This window comes from Drosophila melanogaster, chromosome 3L (genome assembly GCF_000001215.4).
Source record: "Drosophila melanogaster chromosome 3L".
Classification (NCBI taxonomy): Eukaryota; Metazoa; Arthropoda; class Insecta; order Diptera; family Drosophilidae; genus Drosophila; species Drosophila melanogaster.
In genome coordinates, this window is record NT_037436.4 from 21,807,706 (window position 1) to 21,832,407 (window position 24,702).

General features: G+C 42.9%; 7 protein-coding genes and 2 pseudogenes across 13 annotated transcripts, besides 2 other annotated features; 5 read left to right on the top strand and 4 right to left on the bottom strand.

The window, feature by feature from the left end:
* The first annotated feature begins 997 nt into the window (after window positions 1-997).
* eg (eagle) lies at window positions 998-9,895 on the top strand. 3 transcript variants are annotated; one of them, NM_168938.2, is made up of 3 exons: window positions 998-1,099; window positions 7,074-7,151; window positions 8,573-9,895. In NM_168938.2, the coding sequence occupies exons 2-3, from the start codon at window positions 7,074-7,076 to the stop codon at window positions 9,614-9,616; spliced, it is 1,122 nt and encodes a 373-aa protein (NP_730689.1). In that variant the 5' UTR covers window positions 998-1,099; the 3' UTR covers window positions 9,617-9,895. The 3 variants fall into 3 exon arrangements, with proteins under 3 accessions (NP_730689.1, NP_524206.1, NP_001262193.1); NM_079482.4 differs by lacking the exon at window positions 998-1,099 and adding an exon at window positions 1,134-1,532; NM_001275264.1 differs by lacking the exons at window positions 998-1,099; window positions 7,074-7,151 and adding an exon at window positions 7,708-7,838.
* On the bottom strand, window positions 5,300-5,993 carry CG43895 (uncharacterized protein). The gene is made up of 2 exons (NM_001275265.1): window positions 5,660-5,993; window positions 5,300-5,569 (listed from the first exon to the last, which is right to left on the bottom strand). The coding sequence occupies exon 2, from the start codon at window positions 5,546-5,548 to the stop codon at window positions 5,381-5,383; it is 168 nt and encodes a 55-aa protein (NP_001262194.1). The 5' UTR covers window positions 5,549-5,569; window positions 5,660-5,993; the 3' UTR covers window positions 5,300-5,380.
* Window positions 6,129-6,426: a mobile genetic element.
* Window positions 9,896-13,135: 3,240 nt separating the features above from the next.
* Window positions 13,136-13,166: a mobile genetic element.
* A 1,125-nt stretch (window positions 13,167-14,291) lies between these two features.
* On the top strand, window positions 14,292-15,604 carry CycH (Cyclin H). The gene is made up of 5 exons (NM_079483.3): window positions 14,292-14,614; window positions 14,691-14,892; window positions 14,952-15,180; window positions 15,236-15,347; window positions 15,406-15,604. The coding sequence occupies exons 1-5, from the start codon at window positions 14,301-14,303 to the stop codon at window positions 15,521-15,523; spliced, it is 975 nt and encodes a 324-aa protein (NP_524207.1). The 5' UTR covers window positions 14,292-14,300; the 3' UTR covers window positions 15,524-15,604.
* Window positions 15,605-15,755: 151 nt separating this feature from the next.
* On the top strand, window positions 15,756-16,866 carry CG7407 (uncharacterized protein). Its single transcript, NM_141107.5, has 2 exons — window positions 15,756-15,958; window positions 16,021-16,866. Exons 1-2 carry the CDS (start codon window positions 15,827-15,829, stop codon window positions 16,393-16,395), a joined length of 507 nt encoding a protein of 168 aa, NP_649364.1. The 5' UTR covers window positions 15,756-15,826; the 3' UTR covers window positions 16,396-16,866.
* Window positions 16,867-17,034: 168 nt separating this feature from the next.
* eIF2A (eukaryotic translation initiation factor 2A) lies at window positions 17,035-20,151 on the top strand. 4 transcript variants are annotated; one of them, NM_001202226.1, is made up of 4 exons: window positions 17,035-17,372; window positions 17,545-18,709; window positions 18,770-19,330; window positions 19,389-20,151. In NM_001202226.1, exons 1-3 carry the CDS (start codon window positions 17,333-17,335, stop codon window positions 19,230-19,232), a joined length of 1,668 nt encoding a protein of 555 aa, NP_001189155.1. In that variant the 5' UTR covers window positions 17,035-17,332; the 3' UTR covers window positions 19,233-19,330; window positions 19,389-20,151. The 4 variants fall into 4 exon arrangements, with proteins under 4 accessions (NP_001189155.1, NP_649365.1, NP_001189156.1 ...); NM_141108.2 differs by having other exon boundaries at window positions 18,770-19,047; NM_001202227.2 differs by having other exon boundaries at window positions 17,260-17,372.
* CG32448 (uncharacterized protein) lies at window positions 20,069-20,775 on the bottom strand. 2 transcript variants are annotated; one of them, NM_001202228.1, is made up of 3 exons: window positions 20,747-20,775; window positions 20,366-20,621; window positions 20,069-20,299 (listed from the first exon to the last, which is right to left on the bottom strand). In NM_001202228.1, the coding sequence occupies exons 2-3, from the start codon at window positions 20,462-20,464 to the stop codon at window positions 20,141-20,143; spliced, it is 258 nt and encodes an 85-aa protein (NP_001189157.1). In that variant the 5' UTR covers window positions 20,465-20,621; window positions 20,747-20,775; the 3' UTR covers window positions 20,069-20,140. The 2 variants fall into 2 exon arrangements, with proteins under 2 accessions (NP_001189157.1, NP_730691.2); NM_168939.3 differs by lacking the exon at window positions 20,747-20,775 and having other exon boundaries at window positions 20,366-20,490.
* Window positions 20,776-20,932: 157 nt separating this feature from the next.
* On the top strand, window positions 20,933-21,693 carry CR46526 (annotated as a pseudogene).
* Window positions 21,694-21,835: 142 nt separating this feature from the next.
* Window positions 21,836-22,514, bottom strand: CR43309 (annotated as a pseudogene).
* Window positions 22,515-22,838: 324 nt separating this feature from the next.
* Window positions 22,839-24,548, bottom strand: CG7148 (uncharacterized protein). Its single transcript, NM_141109.2, has 3 exons — window positions 23,841-24,548; window positions 23,085-23,781; window positions 22,839-23,027 (listed from the first exon to the last, which is right to left on the bottom strand). The coding sequence occupies exons 1-3, from the start codon at window positions 24,389-24,391 to the stop codon at window positions 22,911-22,913; spliced, it is 1,365 nt and encodes a 454-aa protein (NP_649366.1). The 5' UTR covers window positions 24,392-24,548; the 3' UTR covers window positions 22,839-22,910.
* Window positions 24,549-24,702: the final 154 nt, after the last annotated feature.

The following is a 24,702-nucleotide window of genomic DNA, read 5'->3' on the forward strand; positions in this document are numbered from 1 at the left end:
AGAATATAGCTTTATATATACCATTAGTGGCAGAATTTTGTATTCAACCTAAAAGAATTCTGCAGTGCCCCCAGATAGAATAAACCAACATCTATGCATATGTTTTCCATGTGGTCATCTCCAATCGTTATCAATCCGACAAAGATTCACATAAAAATATTTAAATATACGAAAGACTAGGGAGGCGAACTTGTTTTCTCCATTTTGCAGGTCAAGCCACAAATAACCTCTGATGTTTTCTTGGTTTCTCCCAATGTTTGTTTACACTGATCGCCGGGCATTAAGTGCCCACCTCCTTGCCACATTAGTCGTCCAATACGAGTTCAATTGGATGCACATGCACAACGAAGCAAACCAGGGCCAACACTCTCGCGGCCAATACACTCAAATGATAACAGTACCGTGTGTAGAGTCAAACGGGGGTAAAAAGACATCAGCCAACAGCCAACCGCATCGACACAGTATTCAATGGAAACGAACGAAACGCTTGGAGATCGTGCCGGTGCCAACAGCCAACCACAGTTCAGCTCTCAGAAGATGCGACGCTTTAACATTTACGGAGAGCGGAGAGTCGCGAACCGAGCTGGAAACGTACAGCAAACATGTTCGAAGCGAGGTCGGTAGCAGGGTGCACTTGGAGAAAAATGTTAGCACTCTTAATATACATAAATGCGTTTTGACTTATTTCAGTTAGCGTTGTAGAAACAAAAAACTGCATTTTTTCAGGGTACTAACTTGTCAATAATATCTTTAATATATTATTTAATAATATATATTTAATATAATTGTTTTAAAATTCTCCCGAAAATAACAAATCTTGTTTCGTTAACAGTTCAGTCAACAGATCTTACCGCCATAACATTGCTGTTAAACCGGCAGAACGGAGCACGCGCACCATTCGCCACAGCAGCTGTTTGCCAAACAGGATTTCCTGCAGCGACGGCCGCCGATTAACAGTTAAGTTTCGCCGTGCCCTGCCACTGTTGCAAACGCACGCACACAATCTAGCGACGCGTGCGCTTTGTTGTCTTGTTGCCGCTGCTGTTGCTGTTAGTGCTGCTGTTCGTGCTGCCGCGCTGCAGATGCTGCTGCTGCTGGGGTAAGATGATCTTTGAGGCCAGGGCCGCGCTGCCAGTTCGAGTCTGTTTGGCGCTCAGAACGACGGCGACGATTTAGTCTCGGATGGACGCTACGCTGCCAAGCACCGTCAGTCAGGCTTTCGCTGTTCTCTCGCTCTCGCAATCGCATTATATCCGACCGATCGCGAAGTTTTTCGGCACTATGTGCGCCACGTGATTGCTGAAATCTCCTTCGAAAGCCGTCGCTATATCATCAGCGATAATTCGGATTTAAGGTGTCATGTGAAGAGTGTGTTTGATATAATCAGTTGATTTTCATTCAAACGTATCCCAGTGTGTGAAGTTAAAAAAAAAACTGGAAAAATTAACATCTAAAGAGGAAAAAATAAATAAATAGTGAGTTGGTAAAAACATCGAATTTATGCTGTTGTGGAAATATATGATCTGGAAAAGGTAAGATTTTGTTGTATATGAGCTTATGCTATTAAAAAATGGCTAAGTCTCCCTGCTGACAAACAAAACATATTAAGAGAATAAATAAAACATTTATTCATTGAATTAATGAGACAACAACAAGTTGAGATGCTGGACACATAATTCAAACGCTAAAACAATAGATAAATACAAGCAATATATATATTAAAGGCTTAATTGAATAAAAACCATTTTGCATAATTTCCATAAATTTGTCGGATGGTTGTTGTAAGTCAAAATAAATCGCAAATAAAAGATTAATACCGAAAACAATTGCATTATAAAAACCAAACCAATTAAAGACTGAAATTATACAATTTAATAATATTTTTAGCAATAATTGAAATACTTAGTACAAACTATTAAAATCAAAACAAAAAACCAACAATAAAAAGACAAATCTGTTGCGAAGAAATGGCCCAACTATCCCCAGCTATCAAGGACCAAGCTTAACTCCCATGAGTTCGTACTCACACCACTAAGGAGGACCAAGGAGAACCAGAAAAAGTGTAATGGTGAAGACAAAAGAAGCTCATTGACATGCTCATTAATAATGTTATTGCCTTTTGTGCGATAAGTGTCAAGAAATTTCTACAATAGGGGCTGCGAATGGACAAAGATGGGAGATATTCAAACATTTAATTGTCCAACTGCTGTCGGCAATCAAGCAGAAAAGGGCCAGGGGCAGCCTGAAGCGACTGGATCGTGGATCCTCGATCGCGAAGGAAGAAGGATCAAGGATGGAGGATGGAGGATGGAGGATGGAGGATGGAGGATGGAGGATGGAGGATGGAGGATGGAGGATCGCAGATCAAGAATTGCGGAAGCAGACAATTCAAACTAGAGCGTGTGACTGCTGAGTGGATTTGCATACTGCGAATGTCCGTCTCCAGTGGTTGGCAGGGCTAATAATAAAGCATATTACCGGCAATTGTGCGCGAGATGGAAGGCGATTCGGGTGTAGGAAGGGTTTGGGCTTGGGTTTGGGTTTGGGTTAGGGCTTGGACTTGGATTTGGATTGCAGATTGTGTCAATGCTCCGGGGTTCGGTTCAGTGGGCTGTGTTCTTGATTCTTGTTCTATTTTGTAGCGGCTTCAAAATATTTGAGACAATCGTGGTTTGCTTGTTTGAACACCTTTTCTCCCTCTGTTGCCTTTATCAGATTTGGCATTGTCCATCATTTTGTTTGCTTTAAAGGACACATTTTTTTGGGACCTTGTTTATTATTCCTATTGAGAGAAGTCCAACGTTCTGCCCACTTTTTTTCAGCTCTGTCAACAGCGAGTTGATGAGCTTGTTGAGAATGTGGCAGCGACCAACTGATCTGGTTCTTATTGTCTAAGCCGCTCTGAACTTGTCCCCATCGAGTTCATCTGCAGATCTCCATAGATTAGATCCGAACAATCTCCTCCACTTGGCTTGCGATCAATATACAGTTGTAGTTTCTGTAGCAGTTTAGGTTTCTAATTAATTGTCTGTTTCTGCCCAATGTGTAACATTAATCTTGGCTTAATCGATAAGTCTGACAGCCAAGATCGTTCCTATATCTGGTCTGATCTGTTCGGTTCGATATACACTCAGAAATGAACAATGGGGATTCTGTTTTTAAATTTGAAAGGAACCTGCAGAGTCAAATATTTCGAATTGGCACAACCAAAGACACTAGAATGTCTTTGGCACAACTCTCGTCTACTCATTGTTTTCCCACAAATCGAACTGGCCATCGGACCTAAGCATTGCATTCACCTTAAATTTGGGCTCGGCTTGAGGACTTGTAATTAGCTCGAAGCATGGGAATTATGTACTCCTCCATGACATCTACTACTTCTATGCGCTGACTTAAAGGGGTCCTAAAGATGCCCCAAGAACAAGACTCTCAAATATGCGCCCGGTTACGTGGATCAGTGGCCTTGGTCGTTGTCGTCGTGATAAAGCCAAAAAGATTGAGATGCCGCCTGCGGATAGGGATCTGCAAGTTTATAGCTCGAGCGTGCCGCTCAATTGGATTTCAATCGGGTTTCTCAATAAGGATCGAAATGATTTTTGACTTTTTGGTTCTTTATCTACGAAGTTCAGGTACGGCGAGATGTATTGCAATTTACAGCACTTCTATGCATATTAAGTGCATAAATATTTAGTTTTATGAGTGCTTATTTATGAAAGCAGTGCAGCAGTAATATAGGTTGTTCCCAATGTCGAAGGTAAATGCACCTATTTGATGTAATTATACTCATTTTTCGGCTAACACGATGCTTATGAATCCATTTCCCCAAAACTCCTCCATTCAGAGATCTTCTTTCTAGCTGAGTGCAATCTGGCTTACCACTCCAGCTCCACCACGAACTGCGGTTCTGAGTCTTTGGGACCCAGAGATGGAAGATCTCCTCGATGATTTTCCTGCTTTCTGAAAAAGTGCACCGCTGTGCCGAAAATTGTCACGGTTTCGCGGTCGATGGCTCGCTTGCTGTGAAGGTGCAAATTTAATGTTTGCCAATTTAGCAGCGCTCTGCTGTCACCTTTGGTGTCCATTAGCGAGCGTTTATATGCAAAGTGCCGAGCATTGGCAGGCCAGCTCCGGATCTGGCAGCCGGCGGGCTTTGGACGGGGCCAACCATTATCACAGAAGCAGCATCACGTTGTGGCCACACCACCTGCTGGGCGCATTTCGCGGAGCAGCTCCCTGCCACTTGCATCCCTGGTCCGGAAAATATCCAGACTGGGAAAACTCTGGGGAGCACTTAAGCTTGCTAGCTGGCTGTCATTGGAGGGAGTCAGGGCGTTCTGTGGCAGTTCTGGTTCTCAAAAGGGCCAACGAGAATTACGAAGATCCTGATGGTTACAGAGCCGCACGTAAATACTTGATTTTTATTTATGATAACAATACTTAAAATAATAAAAATATTAATTATTCTTATTATAATATTAATAAAAATAATGATAATAATAATAATATTAATAATAACAATAATAATTATAATAATAATAATAATAATAATAAGAACAATAATAATAATAATAATAATATTTATAATATTAATATTATATTATATAATATATAATATATAATATTATATTAATAATAATATTAATGATAATAATAATAATAATAATAATAATAATAATAATAATTATAATAATAACAATAATAATAATAATAATAATAATAATAATAATAATAATAATAATAATAATAATAATAATAATAATAATAATAATAATAATAATAATAATAATAATAATAATAACAGTAACAATACTAAAAAGAATAATCAGATTTAATCAAAAATGTATCCGTTTTACTTTTTTTTTTTAAATAAATGTTTCTCTCTTTAAAAAGGTTCTGTATAAATGTAATTAATTATTTAAAATTTCCCTTCTGACGACTAACAAGTAAAAGTTAAATTTCATTATCCTACCATTTGTTTTTGAATTGCTTGATCACATAGTTCATATAATTTTATTATCCTTGTATTGGACTTCACGATTTATTTATTATATATATTATCTCTTAAACAGTTTATATGTTTCTGTTTCTTCATCATAAAATAATATACTATACTATATTATAATATAATAAACTATACAAGTTATGGACGAAGAAGTCTGGCCATTTGTGGCCCGTATTTCCCCAAAAGTGGCAGCTAAGGCCTCCATGGAATACATTATTAGCGCACAAATGTGTTTAAGAATTTATATTGTATATCCATGACAAAATTGATCCCTCCCTCGGATTCTTCATGCTCTTTAAGTAGTTGACGCAAGATTTTCGCAGATATTTTATTTGCGCTTCGCCGTATCTTTTCTCGCTTGACCTTAGGCTTTATGGGCTAGCAAAACAAGTCACTGTAGTACATTGCATTAGATGTGTGAAAGAGTCTTCCCGGGAAAAGGGAGAGGGGTTCTCGGGCGAACGAGAAGGGAAGACGAGGTGCATGGTCTTCTGACATTGCCGCGACCGAAACTTTGATGGTGCAAGCCCAAACCGGTCGCTGCATACCTCAATTTCTATCCACGACCTGTAGCGAAATAAAAAGGCAAAATTGCGAAAAAAGAATAAAATAAAGAGAAACGCAGTGGGTCATCGGTTATGCATGCTGCTGCTTTACCGCTGGACTTCCCCTTCCTCCTCTGGTCTGATGCTTCTTGGCGTGGTTTCATGGCTCTTCTTATGGACATGGCCGTGGCCTCGTCTCGATCTCAGCTGAGCTTGTCCGATGATGGCCAATGGTTCCTCCTAGCCTCCTTGCTGGAACACAACCCAAAGAAAGTGCCTTTGGAAATAGGCACCATCAATAACAAGGACAATCGAGAAGAGGTCGCCAGAAGTGGACTTTTCAACTAGGCGCGCATTGCAACGCATTGGATGGGATAGTAGCCACATATTGCTCAAACTAATAATGTGAAATTCACCTAAATTTTGATATTTACTTAAATTGTGAGTTGAGAGTGCACCTTACAAAATGACAAACAATTTCTGGGATTTCGTAGCTAAGCCCATACCCAAAACATTCATACATTTTAAAGACACCATTAACATTCGTTAGGCCCGATCCTCTCGTAGATTAAGAGGATAGGGCCATGTCCGTCTTTCCGTCCGTATGACCGCCACGATTCCCAGATACTATAAAAGATAGAAAGTTGAGATTAATCATGCAGATTCCAGAGACATAGACTGATGTTGTTACGCCTACTCCAATGCCCACAAACCGCCCATAAACACGCCCACACTTTTGAAAGATGTTTTAATATTTTTTAATATTATTATATGTCTTTCCAATTGTCTTTTGTATCGATTTGCGAAACAAAGTTGAACTTTGTCGTTTGCACTCCTACAAGCTAAGTATCGGGTATCTAATAGTCGAGAGACTCGACTCTCTTGCCTTGTGTTGTACAATGTATTTTATAAGTTAACTGTTTGTTTATATCTGCAACATTTTTGATGACAGTAAAAAGCTATAAAGCTATTAAATCTGATGGTATCGAATATGAAGCAATGATTATAATGATATTTTAAATCAGACATCTCGTTGTTCCAATAGAAATATTCGAAAAATATATAAAAAAAATAATTTCGTTGTTTTTGATCTTAAAGTGTTTTAATTCGGAATGTACGGAATTTTTGACAATGTACAACATCGGTTTTAATTTGATCAAAATCAAACGAATATAGCTACACAAGGACAGTCGGAAAATGAATTGAATACGAAATTTATTTCCTTCGTTATTCTAGATTATTCAAATGCAGTTCTCTGTAATCCTCTTAATGATGACGAACCAAACCATACATAACATTAAACCCTTTAATAATCTGAGACTCTTTCATTCATTCAAAAGGACGAACATATAAATACATAACAATATCAGATACACTTTTAAAAATGAGACCCAGAACATGTAAATCCAGTCGAAATTGAAAGTTATTTAAAATGTTGTACACGATATGAAATGTTTTAATTTATAAGCACATTTTGGTTCATTTAATATCAAATGGATTATTAACTTATGATCTTTTTGTTGCAGATGAACCAGCTGTGCAAAGTGTGCGGCGAGCCGGCGGCTGGTTTTCATTTTGGGGCATTTACATGTGAAGGCTGCAAGGTGAGTTCGTTACTATGTCGGAACGGCAACCCAAATCGATATTTTATATAATTCATTTGTGACAATTGTGAGAAACTGTAGAGATGCGATTTCGCACATTTCGTAGACAAGATGTGCAAAAAATGATCTCGATTTTGGGCTTTACTTTTACACAAAGCGAAATCGAAAACATTATTACTGTAATTAAAATTCAATTCGAAAAAATAATCGATTTTTAATTGACTATAAGTAGATACGTGTGCGCAGAGGGCACAATACACGGCTACCCTTCAAGTAGCATGGGAAAAAGTGCAAAATTCAGAGCAGTCCGCAGGGGAAGGGTGATGGATCCGTATATAGAGCTAGGTAAGCCCCAAGGCGCACACAATTGTGAACTGCAGTCAATCAAATAAGAATTACATGCATATTAGATGAGTCAGCGCAATAGGAACAAAAGGCCCAGACACCCATCAAACACCACTCAAAGTTGAACTTCAAAATCAACTGGGGGCAAGTTTTCCAGCTCCAAGGTGAGTTGGCACGGCTCCAAAACAAAGGCAGCCAGCTGTTTTACGTTAAATGGAGCACGAAGAGCAGTTTATTTTTCTTATCTTCACAATACGCGCTGTCTCGCAAGTAGTTGGCCAAATTATTGACGCATATTTTGTAACTTCAGCAAGTTCAATGGGTGGAGCACTACATCGACAGGTGCAAATAGGAGAAAACAATGGAGTAATGAATAACCAATTGTGAGAAGTGCTAAGTGAATTATTTGATATAGACTTTCTTCAGTTTTGGAAAAACGTTCTCACTTGGATTTACAACCGAAAAATGAGATATTTCTTGACATTATTTAATTTGATTTTAGTAAGGGCATTATTGGGTGAATAACGAGTTATCCAAAACATATATTTTAAAAATTTAAAACGCCAAATAAAAATGAACAAATTAATCGAGAGAGATCTCAGACTGCCTCGGGACTTTCGACTATCAGATACCCGTTACTCGTGTAGTAGAAGAGCGTGGGAGAAATTTCAAAATTCTGATTCCATATCGTTAGAAATTGACCAGTAAAATATGAAGTAAAAGCCTTTTTAAATATGGTGGTCGTGTGTGTGCGCTTTTGAGGGCGCACAATTTTTTTGGCATATGGATAAAAGTTGGCAAAAATGAAAACATTTTTCAAAAATATGGGTGTGACAGTTTTAATCGGTTTTTGAGAGTTTAAATGGGCGTAGGAATCTTCTGAATCAACCTTAAGCTGCGCCTACGCCTCCAAATAGATCTTATAACTTGAGGTTGATAGGGTCAGATTGACTCGTCTAGGGATCCTTATGATATATATACAAATTTAATAAATAGCGTAACGATTCAACTTTTCTTCCTGTTATCATAAAGAAAATAAGTTACTCATGTTCTCCAAAAAATGTTTTCCTCCGCAGTCCTTTTTCGGTCGTACTTACAACAACATAGCGGCGATTGCAGGATGTAAGCACAACGGAGATTGCGTGATCAACAAGAAGAACCGCACGGCCTGCAAGGCGTGCCGCCTGCGCAAGTGCCTCCTGGTCGGGATGTCCAAGAGTGGCTCCCGCTACGGTCGCCGGTCCAACTGGTTCAAGATCCATTGTCTGTTGCAGGAGCAGCAGACGACGTCGGGCCTCGGTGGAGGGAGCTCCGTGGGAAGCGGATCAGGAGGCGGAGTGAGCAGTGCGAGTCTGGAGCAGCTGGCGCGATTACAGCAGGCCAGTAACCAGGCGCGGCAAACCTATCAGGACAAGACCAATCCCTGCATCAAGTCAGCCACGGCCACGACATCACCCAGAATCGAGGGTGCGGCAGTGGGCACGGGAATCGGTGGCGGCGCCTCTCCGTCATTCCTGCAAGCGGCAAAGCTCCACCACCAGCGGCAGTTAAAGCTCGATTCCCGCCTCAGCAACACTCCCAGCGATTCAGGAGCATCTTCGGCGGGAGATCCCAACGAAGATGGTGTCACCAGCGTCCTCGGTGGCCAGATCGCAACACCATCATCCACCAACGCCACCAGCCTGCCCAAGCTGGATCTGCGGCATCCGAACTTTCCGGCCACCTCGGAGCCGGATGCTGATATGCAGCGGCAGCGCCACCAGGAGCTGCTCGAGATCTTTCGCAGTCACTCGGAGCCGCTGTACAGTTCATTTGCCCCATTCAGCCACCTGCCACCTGTGCTGCTCGCCGCCGGAGTTCCACAGCTGCCCATTTTCAAGGATCAGTTTAAGGCTGAGCTGCTGTTTCCGACGACCAGCAGTCCTGAGCTCGAAGAGCCCATCGATCTGTCCTTTAGATCCCGAGCAGACCCTGCCAGTCCGATGGCCCACAACTCCAATAGTCCGAGTTTAAGTGAGCCTGCTGCGGCGAGCCACTGTTTGGGGGAATCGACAAACTTCGTCCGAAAGTCCACGCCCCTTGATCTCACCCTGGTGAGGTCACAAACGTTGACAGGCTAAGATTATCTCGTGATTGCCGGAGAATTCGCTCGCGTGCCAAAACAATTTCGAAAACCATAGGCTAAGGTTTGTAAAAAGTATTTAATCAACTTGGGAGATGGGTTAGATGGGTTTCATTATGATTTCCGGTGACATTACTTCTGCTGACTAGTAAATGTATGATTACTTTTGGGAAATCAACGTTACTGTTACAAACATACATAGCAAACCAGTAAATCAGTAAATATTTAAAAATTGTTGTAATTTCCCACCTACTTGAAACAAAACTACAACAAGCATAAGCGAACCCATCAATTCAAAAACAATAAATATTTTAAAATGCCGAAAGACATTAAACATTTTGGTGCCAGTAAAAATGATGTACAAATATCCATATTATTATTTATAACTACAGCTCAATGACCTTAAGCAACCCTAAAATAATTATGTTTATTAACTTAATATATGTATCATATAATAATTAGCCCAATTTACTTTGATTATATTTTCATTGTTTTCTTAACTTATATATAGGAATTCTTTAAGACTAAGATAGAGAATATTAATTTAGAGTGTTGTTCTCGTATTGACCTTTTGTTTGTTTTATTATTTTTAAATTATTTATTTTCTTAGAAAGTTAAGAATATTAAAATGTAAATGAGGAATCAAATAAAAATGTGTAGAAAAAAACAAAATTTTATTGCTTCTTCTTAGCTTCAGTAGTCGGTCTTCTGTGTTGTTTTAACCTACAAAATTGCAATGAAAAGTCGGTACATTTCTTCCTCTGGAGCCTGACGTAAAAAGCTTCATTCCATTGACACATGAGCAAACTTTTCCTGCCCATCTGAAGCAAAAATTTGTTCAGCATACAAGTACATTTCAATATATATATATATATGTACGTTCAATTCAACTGTCACTCCGTCTGTGTTTATGTGTATATCCATCAAGATGGAGCAGAAAGTCCTGGCCAGTCAATGCTTTATTCATTGCGTAACAGTGCGGGCTAACATATTCCCAAATGTCAGGCTACCTAGATGTTGACTATATAAATGTAATTATGACAGGCCAAGACAGATGACACAAGTTTATATCAGCGCAACAGGAGGGTTTCGGCTGGAACGGGAAATAGAGTCCAAAACAAATGAATTAGGAAACGAACGCGCGGGGATTTCATAACGAAAAAACAGTGCATGTAAGTATATCAACAAACGAGTGAATCAACTACGTTATTAAATGGCAAAAAAATACAAATAAAACAAAGTCTTATTTAAAATGCAATAGCAATGAAATACATTGGGAACAAGCAAATAGAAGCCCAACAATTGACTAAGGAAACGTAGTCGAATCAACAAATGAGATAAAAATTGCGCTGTTCACTCAAGGTTGATGTCATATTGATTATATACCACCCTTTTAAGCGAGACATACCACGAAAAGGCCATCTCATATCGGCGGCCGTCTACCCATCTTTGCTGATTTATGCACCTTAAACACTTCATTCCACTTACGCTTGGCCATCACTCACACTCCGAGGCGTGCATATATACGAAGACATAACTCTTGATTGGCTGTGAAACTCTCGAATGGCAATTCACACGTCTATCCGATAGGTGTACGTCTACATCGGTGTGTTCGGGAGAGTATCTTTGGGAACACGCCCCCCGAGAGCAGCGCACAAAGTGAGATACAAAGCTGAATAATCGCACGACACACGCACAATTAGCTGCGAAAACAGTAGCTGCTAAGCAGGAATAATACCCCCAGCGAATTGCAGGGAATCCAAGATCCAAGGCGGGGGGATGAAAATGGGAGACTGGAGATCGTGAGCATGAAACATCGACTCGCGTGCTCAATATGCTTTTAAAATGCATTTATGCACGGTGATGGGGAGTGGGGCGCCGAGATACAAGTACCCACTTGTGTAGATGCTTGTTGCAGATACTTTCGCAATGAGTTTTATTGGTGTCGCTCCGTAGAGATCGATAGAGATCTACGGATCTCTGGAAAGCATCTGGCATGAAGGGATAACGATAAGGTAAACGAAATCCATCGCAGCGTCTTAGATCGGTCGAAAAACAGAGACCACCCAAATTTATGTAATACAATACCTGCTCCAATAATAATCATAACATTTGAGTCGATTTACGACGGCTGAACTTGAAGCATTCGATAAAATGAAAAAATAAATAAATCTATGGCACAGGGAGAAAATGAAATCAGTTTACAATCCGATACATACTCAGCGGGCGAGCATTTACAAACAATGAAATTCAATGCAATAATTCAAGATTCAATTGAATTTTAAGTACGCCCAGCGCCGAGCTTCCTTTTGTATCCGTAACTAGAAACTGACGATAAGCTGAGGCCAGCCGACTGTCAGTCACTCAGTCCGTCAGTCGGTCAGTTAGGCAGTCAGTCAAGCATTCAGTCAGTCCCGCCGACGGCCATCCATCTCATCCCAGATCGTCTGTCTGTGTGTCGCGCACGCGCATAAACTTCCCACTGAGCCAGTTGGCCTGTAGGAGGGAATTGGGCCCAAACCCGAGTCAGTTATTGCTAGCGGCTAAGCTGTAATAGTGGGCCACACATTTGGGGATTGAGTTTAATAAAATATCCTAACAAGTGCTGAATTCGGTGAGATGAAAATCTTGCGATTGCCAGAGTTGGATATCAAATAATAAGGATCATGACATTTCACTTAACACACTTTCATATAATTTCTGTCATAGAGCATTGAACTAAGGCTTAATTTAGCATCGTAGATCTCATGAGTAAGAAGTAAAATCAATATTATGAAAATAAATATATATATAATTAGTAATTTAATTGGTTGCCAATTTGTGTTAAGATGCCAAATAAAGATGCTCTGAAAGATCCGTTTAGCAGCATTACAGTTCGAGACAAAAACACTCTTTACCTTGTGAAATTACTGAGAAGTCGCGAAAAGATCACCAACCAGACGATACAACAGGAGTTCAGAGTTGTCAATAAAAATTAATTGCAATTTTATTGCCACAGAAGGCAGCTCCTGCATACAAAGTACTCGATATGCCTTACACTCGATTGATCTTTAGGCTTCGGAGTTACCAAGCAATTGAATGTCTTTTGGTAGCTCAAGTAAATACAAAATTAAGACTTTTAAGAGTTGTGAGCCAACTTAGGCACTATTGCCAATTAGGGCATGATATGGAAAATAAGGAGAACGCAGTTAAATAAATGCATACTACAGAATTAATGCAATATATATTACATCACCTAAAGTAAAAGTAAATATAGTTAGTTTAACCACTATTAAGAATACCCTTAGCCACAATCTTATTTCCGAATGGTAAAAATTTCTTTAAAGTTTATAGAACCAAAAAGGGAAGTCAAGTATAATTTGCCACATTTCTGGTACGAATAATAAAACGTTAGTCAAAACGTAGTCATACATATACATATGAATAAATACAGCGAAGGTAATAATTCCTATAGCAGATTTATCATATAGTGGTCAGATCCGTCCCGTTCAATCTTATATAATATTCATACTATAATCAAAGACACTCAAATAATTCTAGTGTCTTTGCTATAATAGTATATAATATACATACTGCCAGCAGATTGCTTCAGATTTAAATGACTTGTTTGCGTAGAAACTGACGAACGGATATATGTATGTGAACTCGGCTGCTGATACTGATCAAGAATATATATCCTTTATATGGTCACGAATGTCTCTGTTGCACACTACAGACTAAAATCAAAATATTCTCTGAAAGGTATTCCCAACAAAAAACGCTATATCCTGGGATAACCATTGTATTCTTACGATTAATTTCACAAAATGAATTAAGAAACTATAATTGTACAGAAACGATTATTTAAAGGATTATTGCCGTTCAAAAACGAAAGAGTAATTCCCGCTACTGTTCCGCTGTTTTCACGTCCGCAGATTTAAGTGACCCAATTGCAAAAACAAAAGCAAAACAATATTAATTCAACTCTGAGCCGACTGATGCTGCAGGCACCTCAAAGTTAAAAAATGCGTAGCACGTGCGTTCAGAAATTCGGCCAAGAAAAAAGGAAACTGTTAACTGGGTCCATAAATTCAACTTTGTTGTATATACATACATACATACTGTATGTTCATATAAGTACGTCACTTTAAACATCTGCCTTCGTTTCCTTTAACTCTTTAATTTATTTTTGATCCAGCTTTAATAACTATTAATTTATTATTCCTATAACTTGTACGTTGAATGGGCATAGGTAATTTTCTTGAAATATGAAATATTTAAAATGGAATGCATTCTGTATGAAATGTATTCGGGCCTAAAAAGATGATTGTAGTTATTTAAATTTGAAACTAGATTTTTAATACAAGAAGATTGATAAAAAGTTATTTTTGATTTATATTTAATAAATATTTTAGAACTAAAACCAAAATAAATGATGTTTTCCCTACTAAAATTATACTCGAACTTGTAGCTGTATTAAAACGTGTTCACTTATTGATTAAATCATAGCCCATACAGTTAGTTATACGTTCTCAATTTTTGCCAATCTTGCGCTTCTGATTTCCAATGAAATAAAAGTGACTATTGTACGAATCACCCTAATATTTTTTCACAACTGGTATTTTTCTCCGTCCCGCAATCGGTAACACCATGCAGGGTGTCTGAGTTTCGAATCGGCATAAATTCGCCGGCAGCTGAGCAAGATGTATCCTGTGAGCTCGCAAAAGAGGTCCTGGACATTCGCCAATGAGGGCCAGCTCATGGAGTTCCGCGTGGAGCAGAACAGCAAGTACATCGAGTCGCACGAGGAGGAGGCGCAGGGTCGCGACCTCAATGAGCACTTTCTCACGTCGGCGGAGGAGCGCCTGTTGCTGAAGCAGTACGAGATCTACCTGTTCGATTTCTGCCGCCGCTTCGAACCGACGATGCCCAAGTGCGTTGTGGGCACGGCCTTCCACTACTTCAAGCGGTTCTATCTGAACAACTCCCCCATGGACTATCACCCCAAGGAGATTCTGTAGGAACGCTCACCTGAGAGCAGCAAACACCCAGCTGAAAAGCAAAACATTCTAAAAATGTATAAACCTTTTCAGAGCCACATGCGTGTTCGTTGCCTGCAAAGTTGAGGAGTTCAACGTGTCCATCAACCAGTTCGTAAACAACATCAAGGGCGACAGGAACAAGGCCACCGACATAGTGTTGTCCAATGAATTACTGCTGATTGGACAGCTCAACTACTACCTCACCATACACAATCCGTTCAGACCCATCGAGGGTTTCCTGATAGATATAAAAGTGCGATATATATTCACATTTGCTCTCCAGATTGTTTCGTTCATATTGGTTTGTTTCAGACTCGCAGCAATATGCAGAATCCAGATCGTCTGCGGCCACATATTGATAGTTTCATTGATTCCACGTACTACTCGGATGCCTGTCTTCTGCATACGCCTTCGCAAATTGCATTGGCTGCCGTCCTCCACGCGGCCAGCAGAGAGCAAGAGAATCTCGATAGCTATGTGACGGATCTTCTGTTTGTCTCCGCCAGGGAGAAGCTACCCGGACTCATAGATGCCGTGCGAAGTAAGTTTGTGCTGTGAGATGGTGCGCCCAGCCCTACATGCCTTTTTCCCGACAGAAATTCGCATAATGGTGAAGCAATATCAGCAGCCCGATCGGGAGAAGGTCAAGGCCATCGAGAAAAAGTTGGACAAGTGCCGAAATCAAGCCAATAATCCTGATAGCGAACTGTAAGACGCCCTAATTTGTTCATGCATTCCGAATTTAATAACCCTTATACTTTAAAAGCTATAAGGAGCGCCTACGCCGATTGTACACCGATGAGGATGACATGCCCGCCGAAGATGCCTCATTCCACATTGCAGATGTGAGCTCGGACACATCTGCTATGAACATCAGCCAATAGACTTAAGAATATTTATTTAAATGATGTGATGATCTACTACTGCGTGGATTTCATCGATATTAAAGCATTTTGTAATTTACCATTTCTTGATTGTTAAAATGTATGCGTTTAGTGTTAGTTTACTAAACAAAGTTGGATTAGGTACTTCACTTTTCCAATATATAAAATATTAAAAAAAAAACCTTTTGAAAATCCGCTTAGCGCTGCTTGGCAATATTTCGTTCGCAGCTAACGGCCACACTGCGCCCCAAGAAAAACAAGAATAGTGAACTCAGTCACAACAAATAGCAAAAAGAGTTCGAAATGCAGGATTTTCTGCCTTCGCTGGATGTTCTCTTTCTTGGACTACCAGGCCACTACTCGGTAGCGCTGGTCACCCTTCTGCTGTGCGTTTTGGTCGCCTTCTACTTCGCCAACATCTTCAAGGACAAAGGCGTGGGTGTTTTTGCCGGAAGAAGTAGACGTCTCCTGGAATATTTCCTTACATTATCTTGCAGGAACTGGAGGACGAGGGCCTGGGGGCCGACGAGCCGCGCGATGAGGAGGATTCCGAGTCACGGACTCCGCAAGGGGAGGAAACCGACGATGACGAGGCCTACGAAGAGAACTCCACCGAAAGCGAAGTTGAGCTAATCGAGGAACAGCTGCCCGAGCACAGCTACAACCACCTGATGGGCCAGCTCAAGGCCAAGAGGCTCCAGCATAAGATGGAGAAGACCCTGACTCCCAGCCAAATCGAGGAGGAGCGCCGAATAGAGCGCGAGCAGCTGGCGGCCATCTTTGAGCTCCTGCGCAAACAGGAGGCGGAATTGAACCTCCAGGACCGAATAAGCGACCAGGATCTCAAGCAGCAGGTGCGGCTCTATCGCTGAAGTGGCGCCGAGCCTGGGCTCACCCTACCTGAATGTACAGACTTGTGTGATCTATTAGTTTAATGTTTAAAATTCCAAGATTTGGTGTTGCCTCATACGGTCCACTAAGTGCGGGCAAGTCTTTAGTCAGAGAGCTATCTCATCAGTCGATGATGTCGGAATATAATATCTTAGTTGTATGTAAATTATATGTATTCCACTTCGATCTATGTATTTTGTGAGTTCCTGGTGTTATTAATATCTGATTTAGATTTGTAGTAAATGGCTGTTCGGCTCTTAGTCTCTTAAATCAGCTTTCGAATTAAGAATATATGTATATATTTTAACGTGTTACAAGATAAAAACTCGCGATCAGAAAGTGTATAGATTTAAACACAATTAATCGCCAAATTCGTTGGTTAGATTTAAATTGTGTTCATATAACTTTGGATTTATTTGTTCAATAAAGAATGTTTAGCTGTGTTAAGATGTAATATATACTCTAAATATTTCCTACCGTTTCCTAGCCAAATATCCGAAAATAACCGCTCATATTTTATATGCCGCGATTGGATTTTTGAAAATAATTGTTCTAACATATAGATTCCATCAGCACACCTTCGATTGGAGCAGTCGAAATGCTTAGCGTTTCTGTTCCAAATTTTTTAGTACTAAAATGTTTTTAAATTCACGTGGAGCAGATATTTTGTTGGAGTTCTAAATACGTTCGGTTTGGTTTGGTTGATGTTTAAACGTGTCGTTGTGGCGCCAATGCCCATGCATGTTTACTATCGCTTATCGATACACCGCGTACACGGCAACCGTGTGTGACCAATTCAAGCACGAAATCGTTGACCAACACTGATTGTACATCAGACGACACGACAACAAAAACAACAGCAACAACACCACCGACGTGCTTGTTCCTGTGTGTGTGTGCGTGTGAGATTGGAAGACAATGGCTGCAGCTGCGGATCTGGTTGTTCCTACCCTTGCCAGTGAGTATAGCCCGGATGCAATCCCCGCCAGGTGGTCACTGAGGTGCCGTCGACTCCTTGGAGCATCGAAGGCAGCCGATTGGGCCGCCCGGTTAGCGGAAAAACTGGAAAAACCGCGCGACCTCGTGTTTCCACCTGCTAATCGGGGTCACCTCTCGATTCTCATCAACAGTTCGCTCTAGCGTGGCCGTGGAATTGTGGTCCTCGGCGGGCTCCAAGCAGCCCTTCGAGCACAAGCCCCACCTGCCGCGCGAGGAGACGAAGAGCTCGCGCTCGATCTGCTTCAGCTCCAACGGCCGGTACTTCGCCTACTCCAACGGGCAGGAAGTCAAGGTGCTCCAGGCCAGCCGGGACAGCGCAGCCAGCTGGCCAGTGATATGCGTGCTGCCCAGGCCGAAAGCCTTCTACCTCCAATTCTCGCCACGTGGCAGCTACCTGTGCACCTGGGAGCACTATGCCATCACTAAGGACCGGCCGGAGGGGTCACCCAATCTGCTCGTCTACGAAGTGGCCACCGGTGTCGAAGTGTTTGCCATCGTCCAGAAGAACCAAGCGGACTGGCAGCCCTCCTGGTCGGCGGACGAGTCCATCTTCGCTTTGGTAGTCGGCGGCGAGGCACTCTTCTATGACCTCGGCGAGGGAGCGGAGAAGGGATTCGCCACCACATCGCGCAAGATAGGAGGCAGTCGCGGCGGTATGCTGTCGCTGGGTCCCGGTAACTGCCCCCCGTTCCTTGCGTTCTACACGCCGGGAGCCAAGGGCGCTCCGTCCATGTGCAAGCTCTACAAGTACCCGGCGCTTGGCCAGAATCAGACCGTAGCCTGCAAGAGCTTTTTCCAGGCGGATCGCGTCGAGATGTTGTGGAACAAGCGAGGCAGCGGACTGCTTCTCCTAACCAGCACGGAAGTGGATAAGAGCGGTGCCTCCTACTACGGCAACCAGGCGGTGCACTTCATGGCAACCAAGGGCGACACCTGCTCAGTGCCCCTCTCTAAGGAGGGACCGGTGCATTGTGTCAAGTGGAGTCCTAAGGCAACTGAGTTTGTAGTCGTATACGGCTTCATGCCATCCAAGGCTGCTCTCTACAACCTCAAGTGCGACGTAGTCTTCGACTTCGGTGAGGGTCCACGCAACTGTGCCTACTTCAATCCATTTGGCAACCTCATAGCTCTCGCCGGCTTCGGCAATCTGCCTGGAGCCGTCGAGGTGTGGGATGTGTCCAAGCGCGAGAAGCTGGCTAACCTCAAGTGTGCTGATACCACGGTTTTTGAGTGGCATCCCAATGGCGAGTGGTTCGTCACGGCCACCACCGCGCCCAGGCTGCGCATTAGCAATGGGTAAGTGGATCCATCCAAGTGCATATTGTGCATACTACCATTAAAGCAAATTTCTCGCAGGTTCAAGGTGTACCACTACTCCGGGGCCCTGCTCCACGAGACCATGTGGCCCCAGGGTCAGGAATTGTTGGGAATTGAGTGGCAGCAGTTTGCGGATAAGACGTTCAGCGAGCCCAAGATTACCAAGGCCAAGCACGAGGGCATCAAGTCCAGCCAGCCAGAGGCCAGCAAGAAGGCTTACACACCGCCTCATCTGCGCTTGTTGAAGGAGGGCAAGAATCCGGAAAAGTATCTGCCCCAGCCGAGTATTCCCGGACTGGCACCAACGGCAGCAGCAGGTAATACGACGCGGAAGTTTTGGCACAGGCAATACGACCTGGACAATCCGATTATGCGGCGAGGCGAGCAGGGCCAGTGCCAGCTGGTGGGGGCGATTGGCGCGGAAAGACCACCACTGTCTACCGGGTCCTCGACCAGCCGCCACAACAGGCGCTATCGACCCTACCAGCACAAACGCTACTAGGCTCACGACACACGCAGCTTGTCAGCTCCTAGGCTCCACTCACCTCTTTCACACACATTTTGTATTAGCATGCCATTAGGATTAGGGATTGCGCGGTCGTAAGTAGGCTCGGCTGTGTGTTTGCTAATTGCTGTTTGCATTTCTATTTACCTGCAGGTGGTGTCAACGGAAACAAGAGGAATAACAAGAACAAACAGCGAAGCGCTAGGAAGGATGTGAACGTTGTAAATGGTGGCGATGCGGATTCTGCCCCGACTGAGGTGGTCGATCAAGCTGCTCCGGTTGCTCGCCAGTCGCCCGTTTTCGTGGCTGCAGAGGAGCGGAAGCCGCAGCATACTCCCAGACAGAAGTACCAGCCAGATAACGCTGCCGATCAGCCACCGAATTCGTATGGACAGGGTCATCCCAATGGCCAGCACATCAGCGATAAGGAGCGCAAGATTCGCAGCGTCGCCAAGAAGCTGTCGGACATTAAGAAGCTGAAGGTCCGACGCAGCCAGGGCGAGAATCTGGAGCTGAACCAACTGAACAAGATTAAGATGGAAGCACAGTACCTGGATGAGCTCAAGGCTCTCAAGCAGTCTGCCTAGGAGGACGTTAATGGCGTTGACGATGACGACGGCGGCGAGAAGGCTGAGGGATGCGAGGAGTAATTGCTCTTGTGATTGTGATACAGCACCTCTTCTCAGCTCCACTCCACTCTACTCACCTCCTGTTCGTCCCCTTCCTGCTGTTTTACGCTCAGTTTGTGGCCCATTTGCCGCATAAGTTTCAAGTTAAAACATTTTTCTACTATTGTGATTTCCCAACTAATTTCGGCAAAACGTACAGTAACTCCCGTAAACAACAAATTTATGTACCAAATTGTGCTACCAAGTAATAAAGATGTTTCCACCAAAATCTGCGGATTACTGCTCCCAATTCGACTTCTTCTTGATGAACTTCTCCTGTCCGTTCTCCTGGACAGCCACATAGTATCCCAAGCTCTCGTACTTGTACCTCATATACGCGATGTAGCCGAAGACCCCGGCAATCGCGGTCAGTCCCAGGCCCATGATAATCTTGTTCTGAAAGCCAATATGGTATATTGTACAATTCGTTACAATCCAATCAAAGTTTAAATGAAACCGCACCGGCTTGGTGTACAACTCGAAGTTGATCAGCCGGAAGACTCCGGTGCTTCGCATGGATCGGATGCCATCGCCAGGACCCTGCTGCTTTCCTTCGCTCATCCTCGTCGTCTTCTCCACTAAATGCTCTGCACAATTATATTGTAAACACAAACATGTGAAAGGAATGGGATTTGGAATAGTGTGACCATCGAACTGCAAAGTACCCTCTATGTAAGGCACAGTGAAGATTGCCACTGATGTGACACCTTGGTTCCTTCTAAAAAATTGTAATCATTAAAAATCTACTTAACAATCCATTTGAAAATGAAAATGCTATTTGTCTAAAAAGTAATGTTTCCAAGGATCAAATATTAATTGGGGGATGTTTTTGGAACACACAACTGTTGAATATTTTGAAACAGCTGACTGTGTAAGTAATGTTTCCAAGGATCAAATATTAATTGGGGGATGTTTTTGGAATACACAACTGTTGAATATTTTGAAACAGCTTACTGTGTAAGATAGCCATTCACAGTGAAATTTCAATTTCGAAAAAAAAAAACAGCTTATAGGACCAATATCAACAAAATGCCTTTGAACCGCGCTATTTATCTTAATTTACTTGAATACTCCGATGAAGACGAGGGCTTATGGCCTCGGAAGCTAAGGATCCACCAAAGTACACACAACTTCCAAGAGCTTCAAAAGCCAGTAGATTAGTGGTTTTACAAAAAATATGAAAACGGTTGGAGCATCCGAATTCGGGTTCGTTTGTTGACTGACTTCAAGAGGAACCCTCTTTGACGCACTGAATCTGCCTAGGCAACGCTTACTAAGTCCCGAGGACGAGTTGCTCCTGGCCCTGCGTTTCTACGTCTGTAGAAATTTGGATGCCGCTTTCGAAGGCCTCTGCATGTTAGGCGGTGGGGGAGGTTTCCCTACGCATTGCGGCCATGTCCAAGGAATGGTGGATTTCCAAAGAATCCCCCCGCTTCCAAATGTGATGAGGGGGGGTCGGGTGCACGCACATTGGGCTCCACTCTCGGGGCAGAACCACGGCGACGTCTATTGCAACTGCAGGGGATTCTTATCAATAAGAGGCTGTCTCAGATGCGCACTTTAGCATCCAAGATGTCGGTGCACGATGGCCTGGTTCAACCGGAAATAGAGCTATCTTCGACAGCAGTCGACTAAAATCCAGGTGGGAAGCCGGCGAGTTCGAGGAACACTATCTCCTAAGCAATTGGAACTACTCGCTTAACAAATATATGATGACCCCCCTTATAAATCCCACCACGGAGGCACAAAGTCGTTATAACGAGTCGCACATAGAGGTTTCCCGTCCTATCCCTTGGAGTGTGAATGCCTATCCAGGGAGGAAAAGGACCCTTTGCCCCAACCTTCTGTTGACATGGACAAACCCTTTAAACTGTCGGACGACGAGGAAATCAATGACAAAGCTGATAAAAACGATGAAAATCTTAGAAACATAATTAGTAAATTCTTTGGAATTTGATGTACATATTGAGAATTTTTAACACTACAAACTTTAACTCATGAATCCCTCAGGAAGTCCCATTAAACACGTAATTTAGCCAACGAAAATGCATCTAAAAGTGTACATTAAGTTTTCTTTTGTTTTCAGCGATTTCCAAGAAGAGGAGCTCCCGCTTCGCACATAGGGTTTCCATTTCCTCCACGTGCTTCTCCTGAGCGCGGATGTTTTCCTGTTCATAAAAATGTCGGTGTGCTCTGACCAGGCGTAGCTTTTCCTCTTGGAAAAGTCTGACGGTACGGGGGCTTAACCTTCCGGCTGGGCTCCTCAGCGGGCCAGTCAGTTCCGGCTTACTATACGAAGAAGCCGCGTGTTCATTGGAGTTCTCCCCAGGGAACTCGAGTATGTCTCCGCTTGAAACCGCTTTGCAGTCTTCTATGGTAACTGGAAACTGGACTCGGTTTAGCTAGGTGAAGGACATTAAGGAATCCGTACTCACAATCGCTGTCCGAGTTTTCACCTATCGTATCATTGTTCCTCAGGATCTGCCTGATATGTACAGCACTGTTTTCTTATGCTCTGAATTCAAAAACGTTTTTCAGCTTGAAATGTCAAATTTAATAATTTTTGCCTGCAGATTAGATATCCATAGGAGCGGGAGTTACACTATCGATTGCATTATAGTTTTTGGGGAAACAACAAGTTGACTTCCAAACTACAAATTATATCTTACAGTTATTATACCTGGCAGTAGCAATATACATATTATCAGGGGTATTCAGCTAGCTATTTCATAGCTATAAATGATTCCCAGGGAACAAAGGTAAAAATGTTGCACGTTATCGTCAGCTCATTTTCATATTTATTTTATTAAAACAAATTTATTTAAATAATTTAACTACGGTGCTCTTTGTCACTACGTGAAGGACAGCCTTAGAAAACAACACGGAAGTCCGCATGGAGCACTCAAAACTTTGAAATAATAATCCAATTTGGCGTACTTTGTGCAACATAAATTTTAATAATAAATTATTGTATGAATCTACGCTTGTATATTTACATATTTTGAGGTCAGTGAAATTCAAATTGGTATCCGCGGTCCACAAAGCTCAGACCGCGTTCCGAGTCGACTGGAAAGTCGGCGGTGAAGACAATATATCCTCTATATTCCAAAGAGCTCTTTAGGTTCTGCAATGGATTGATTGATTAGATAAAAGAAGAGCGACATAAACAAGAAATAGTAACCGCTCTATCCACAAAGTCCTCAAAGCCACTTAGGTCGTAGTAGAGCTTCAGAGGTGGCGAACGTCCAACTCCCGTCTTCTGCTTGAACGGCTCCCGCCGCTTAAGAATACTCAAGGCCCGTGGCAAAAATGTTGGCGTCAGATTTCGGCAGTAGGACACGTCGAGGTGTTCCAATCGTGGACAGAGTTCCACGAATTCTAAGAGGATTTCGTCGCTTAGGTCATTCCAGTTGCGCACGCAGAGCAGCTGCAGCTCTGTCATACAGGTATAGCGCTTTAGGTAGTCTGCCGAATGAGTCCAGCTGCAAATGGCCAGGCGCTTCAGCCTGCGATGCGTCCAGATGGGCAGCTTCTCATCCCAGCCCGGTTCAAGGGGCATATAGTACCCGTCCACGGCAAAGCCGACGATGTCCTTGGCCTTGAAAGCCATGATCTCGTAGAACTCGCTGACCTCGCGGATCTTGTGGTCATAGCTATCCGGACTGACCAGCGGGGGGATATGCCACTCGTTGTCCAGCAGCACCACCAGTTTCCTGAGGGAGGGCAGCTCCAGAACGGCGGGTAGAATGGGTTTCAAGGTGGCCAGATTGAGCTTAAGATCAGTGAGGTTCTTAAAGCTCTGCAGGCAGTTTCCCAGCTGAAGTTTACTGATCATATCGTACGTCCTAATGTCCAGGACCCGAAGATCGTGCAGCGTGCTGTGGCGCAAACGGAAAATGAGTTGCGAAATATTATGCAGCAGAAGGTTACTACTTACCGGCACACCTCGTCCAGGTACTTCTGCTGCAGCTCAAACGCCTTGTGCTGGTCCTCGTAGAGGTGCAGCTCCTGCAGGTGCTGGAAGTTGGATAGGTACCGCCCGTCGATGGGTGTGGTAAGGCGCAACTTTTTCAAGCCCGGCAGCAGGCGGGCCAGCTTGCGGATGCTTCGGTTCGTGGGATAGCAATCGACGCCGTCTGGGTCGTAGTAGAAGCTGGTCACCATGGGCAGCTCTGCAATGTGCATTTCGTCCAGATCTTTTAGAATGGAGCACAGACAGCTGCTGCCGCCCATTTCTCTGATGTACGGACGCATTTGGGTTAGGAAGTAGACCAGGTCTTCATGATTGGGCAACAGTACCCGCCACTTCTCCAGATCCAGTTGCTCGTAGGCATGGCTGGTGCGCCACTTGCTCAGACATATGTACTGCACTCGCCGGCAAGTCCTCGCGAAGGACACTTCCGACGGCAGGTCCTGCAAGCGATCGAAAATCTCGGCCAGACAGTCGTCGTCCAATTGCAGAATTAGGGATCTCGGCTCGGAAGCCATGGCCCGGGATGCGATCCTCGCGACACAATCTAGGTACAGAGTCTGTTAAAATAGCCGGAGCGAGAGATAGTTTCTGTATTCTGGATCGTTTCAAGCAGGTCAACTCAATTGAATAACAAACAAAAATACATTTTGGTGCTCCCCCAATGTGACCAGTCGTGGATGGTCTGAATACCTCACGCAAAAAACGTAGGTTCCTTACATTATGTTATATATACGCTAATTGTTTGAATACAATTTAATAATACAGTTTAGTAATTTATATATATATACATAGACATATAGACATATATATATATAACAAATTTAAC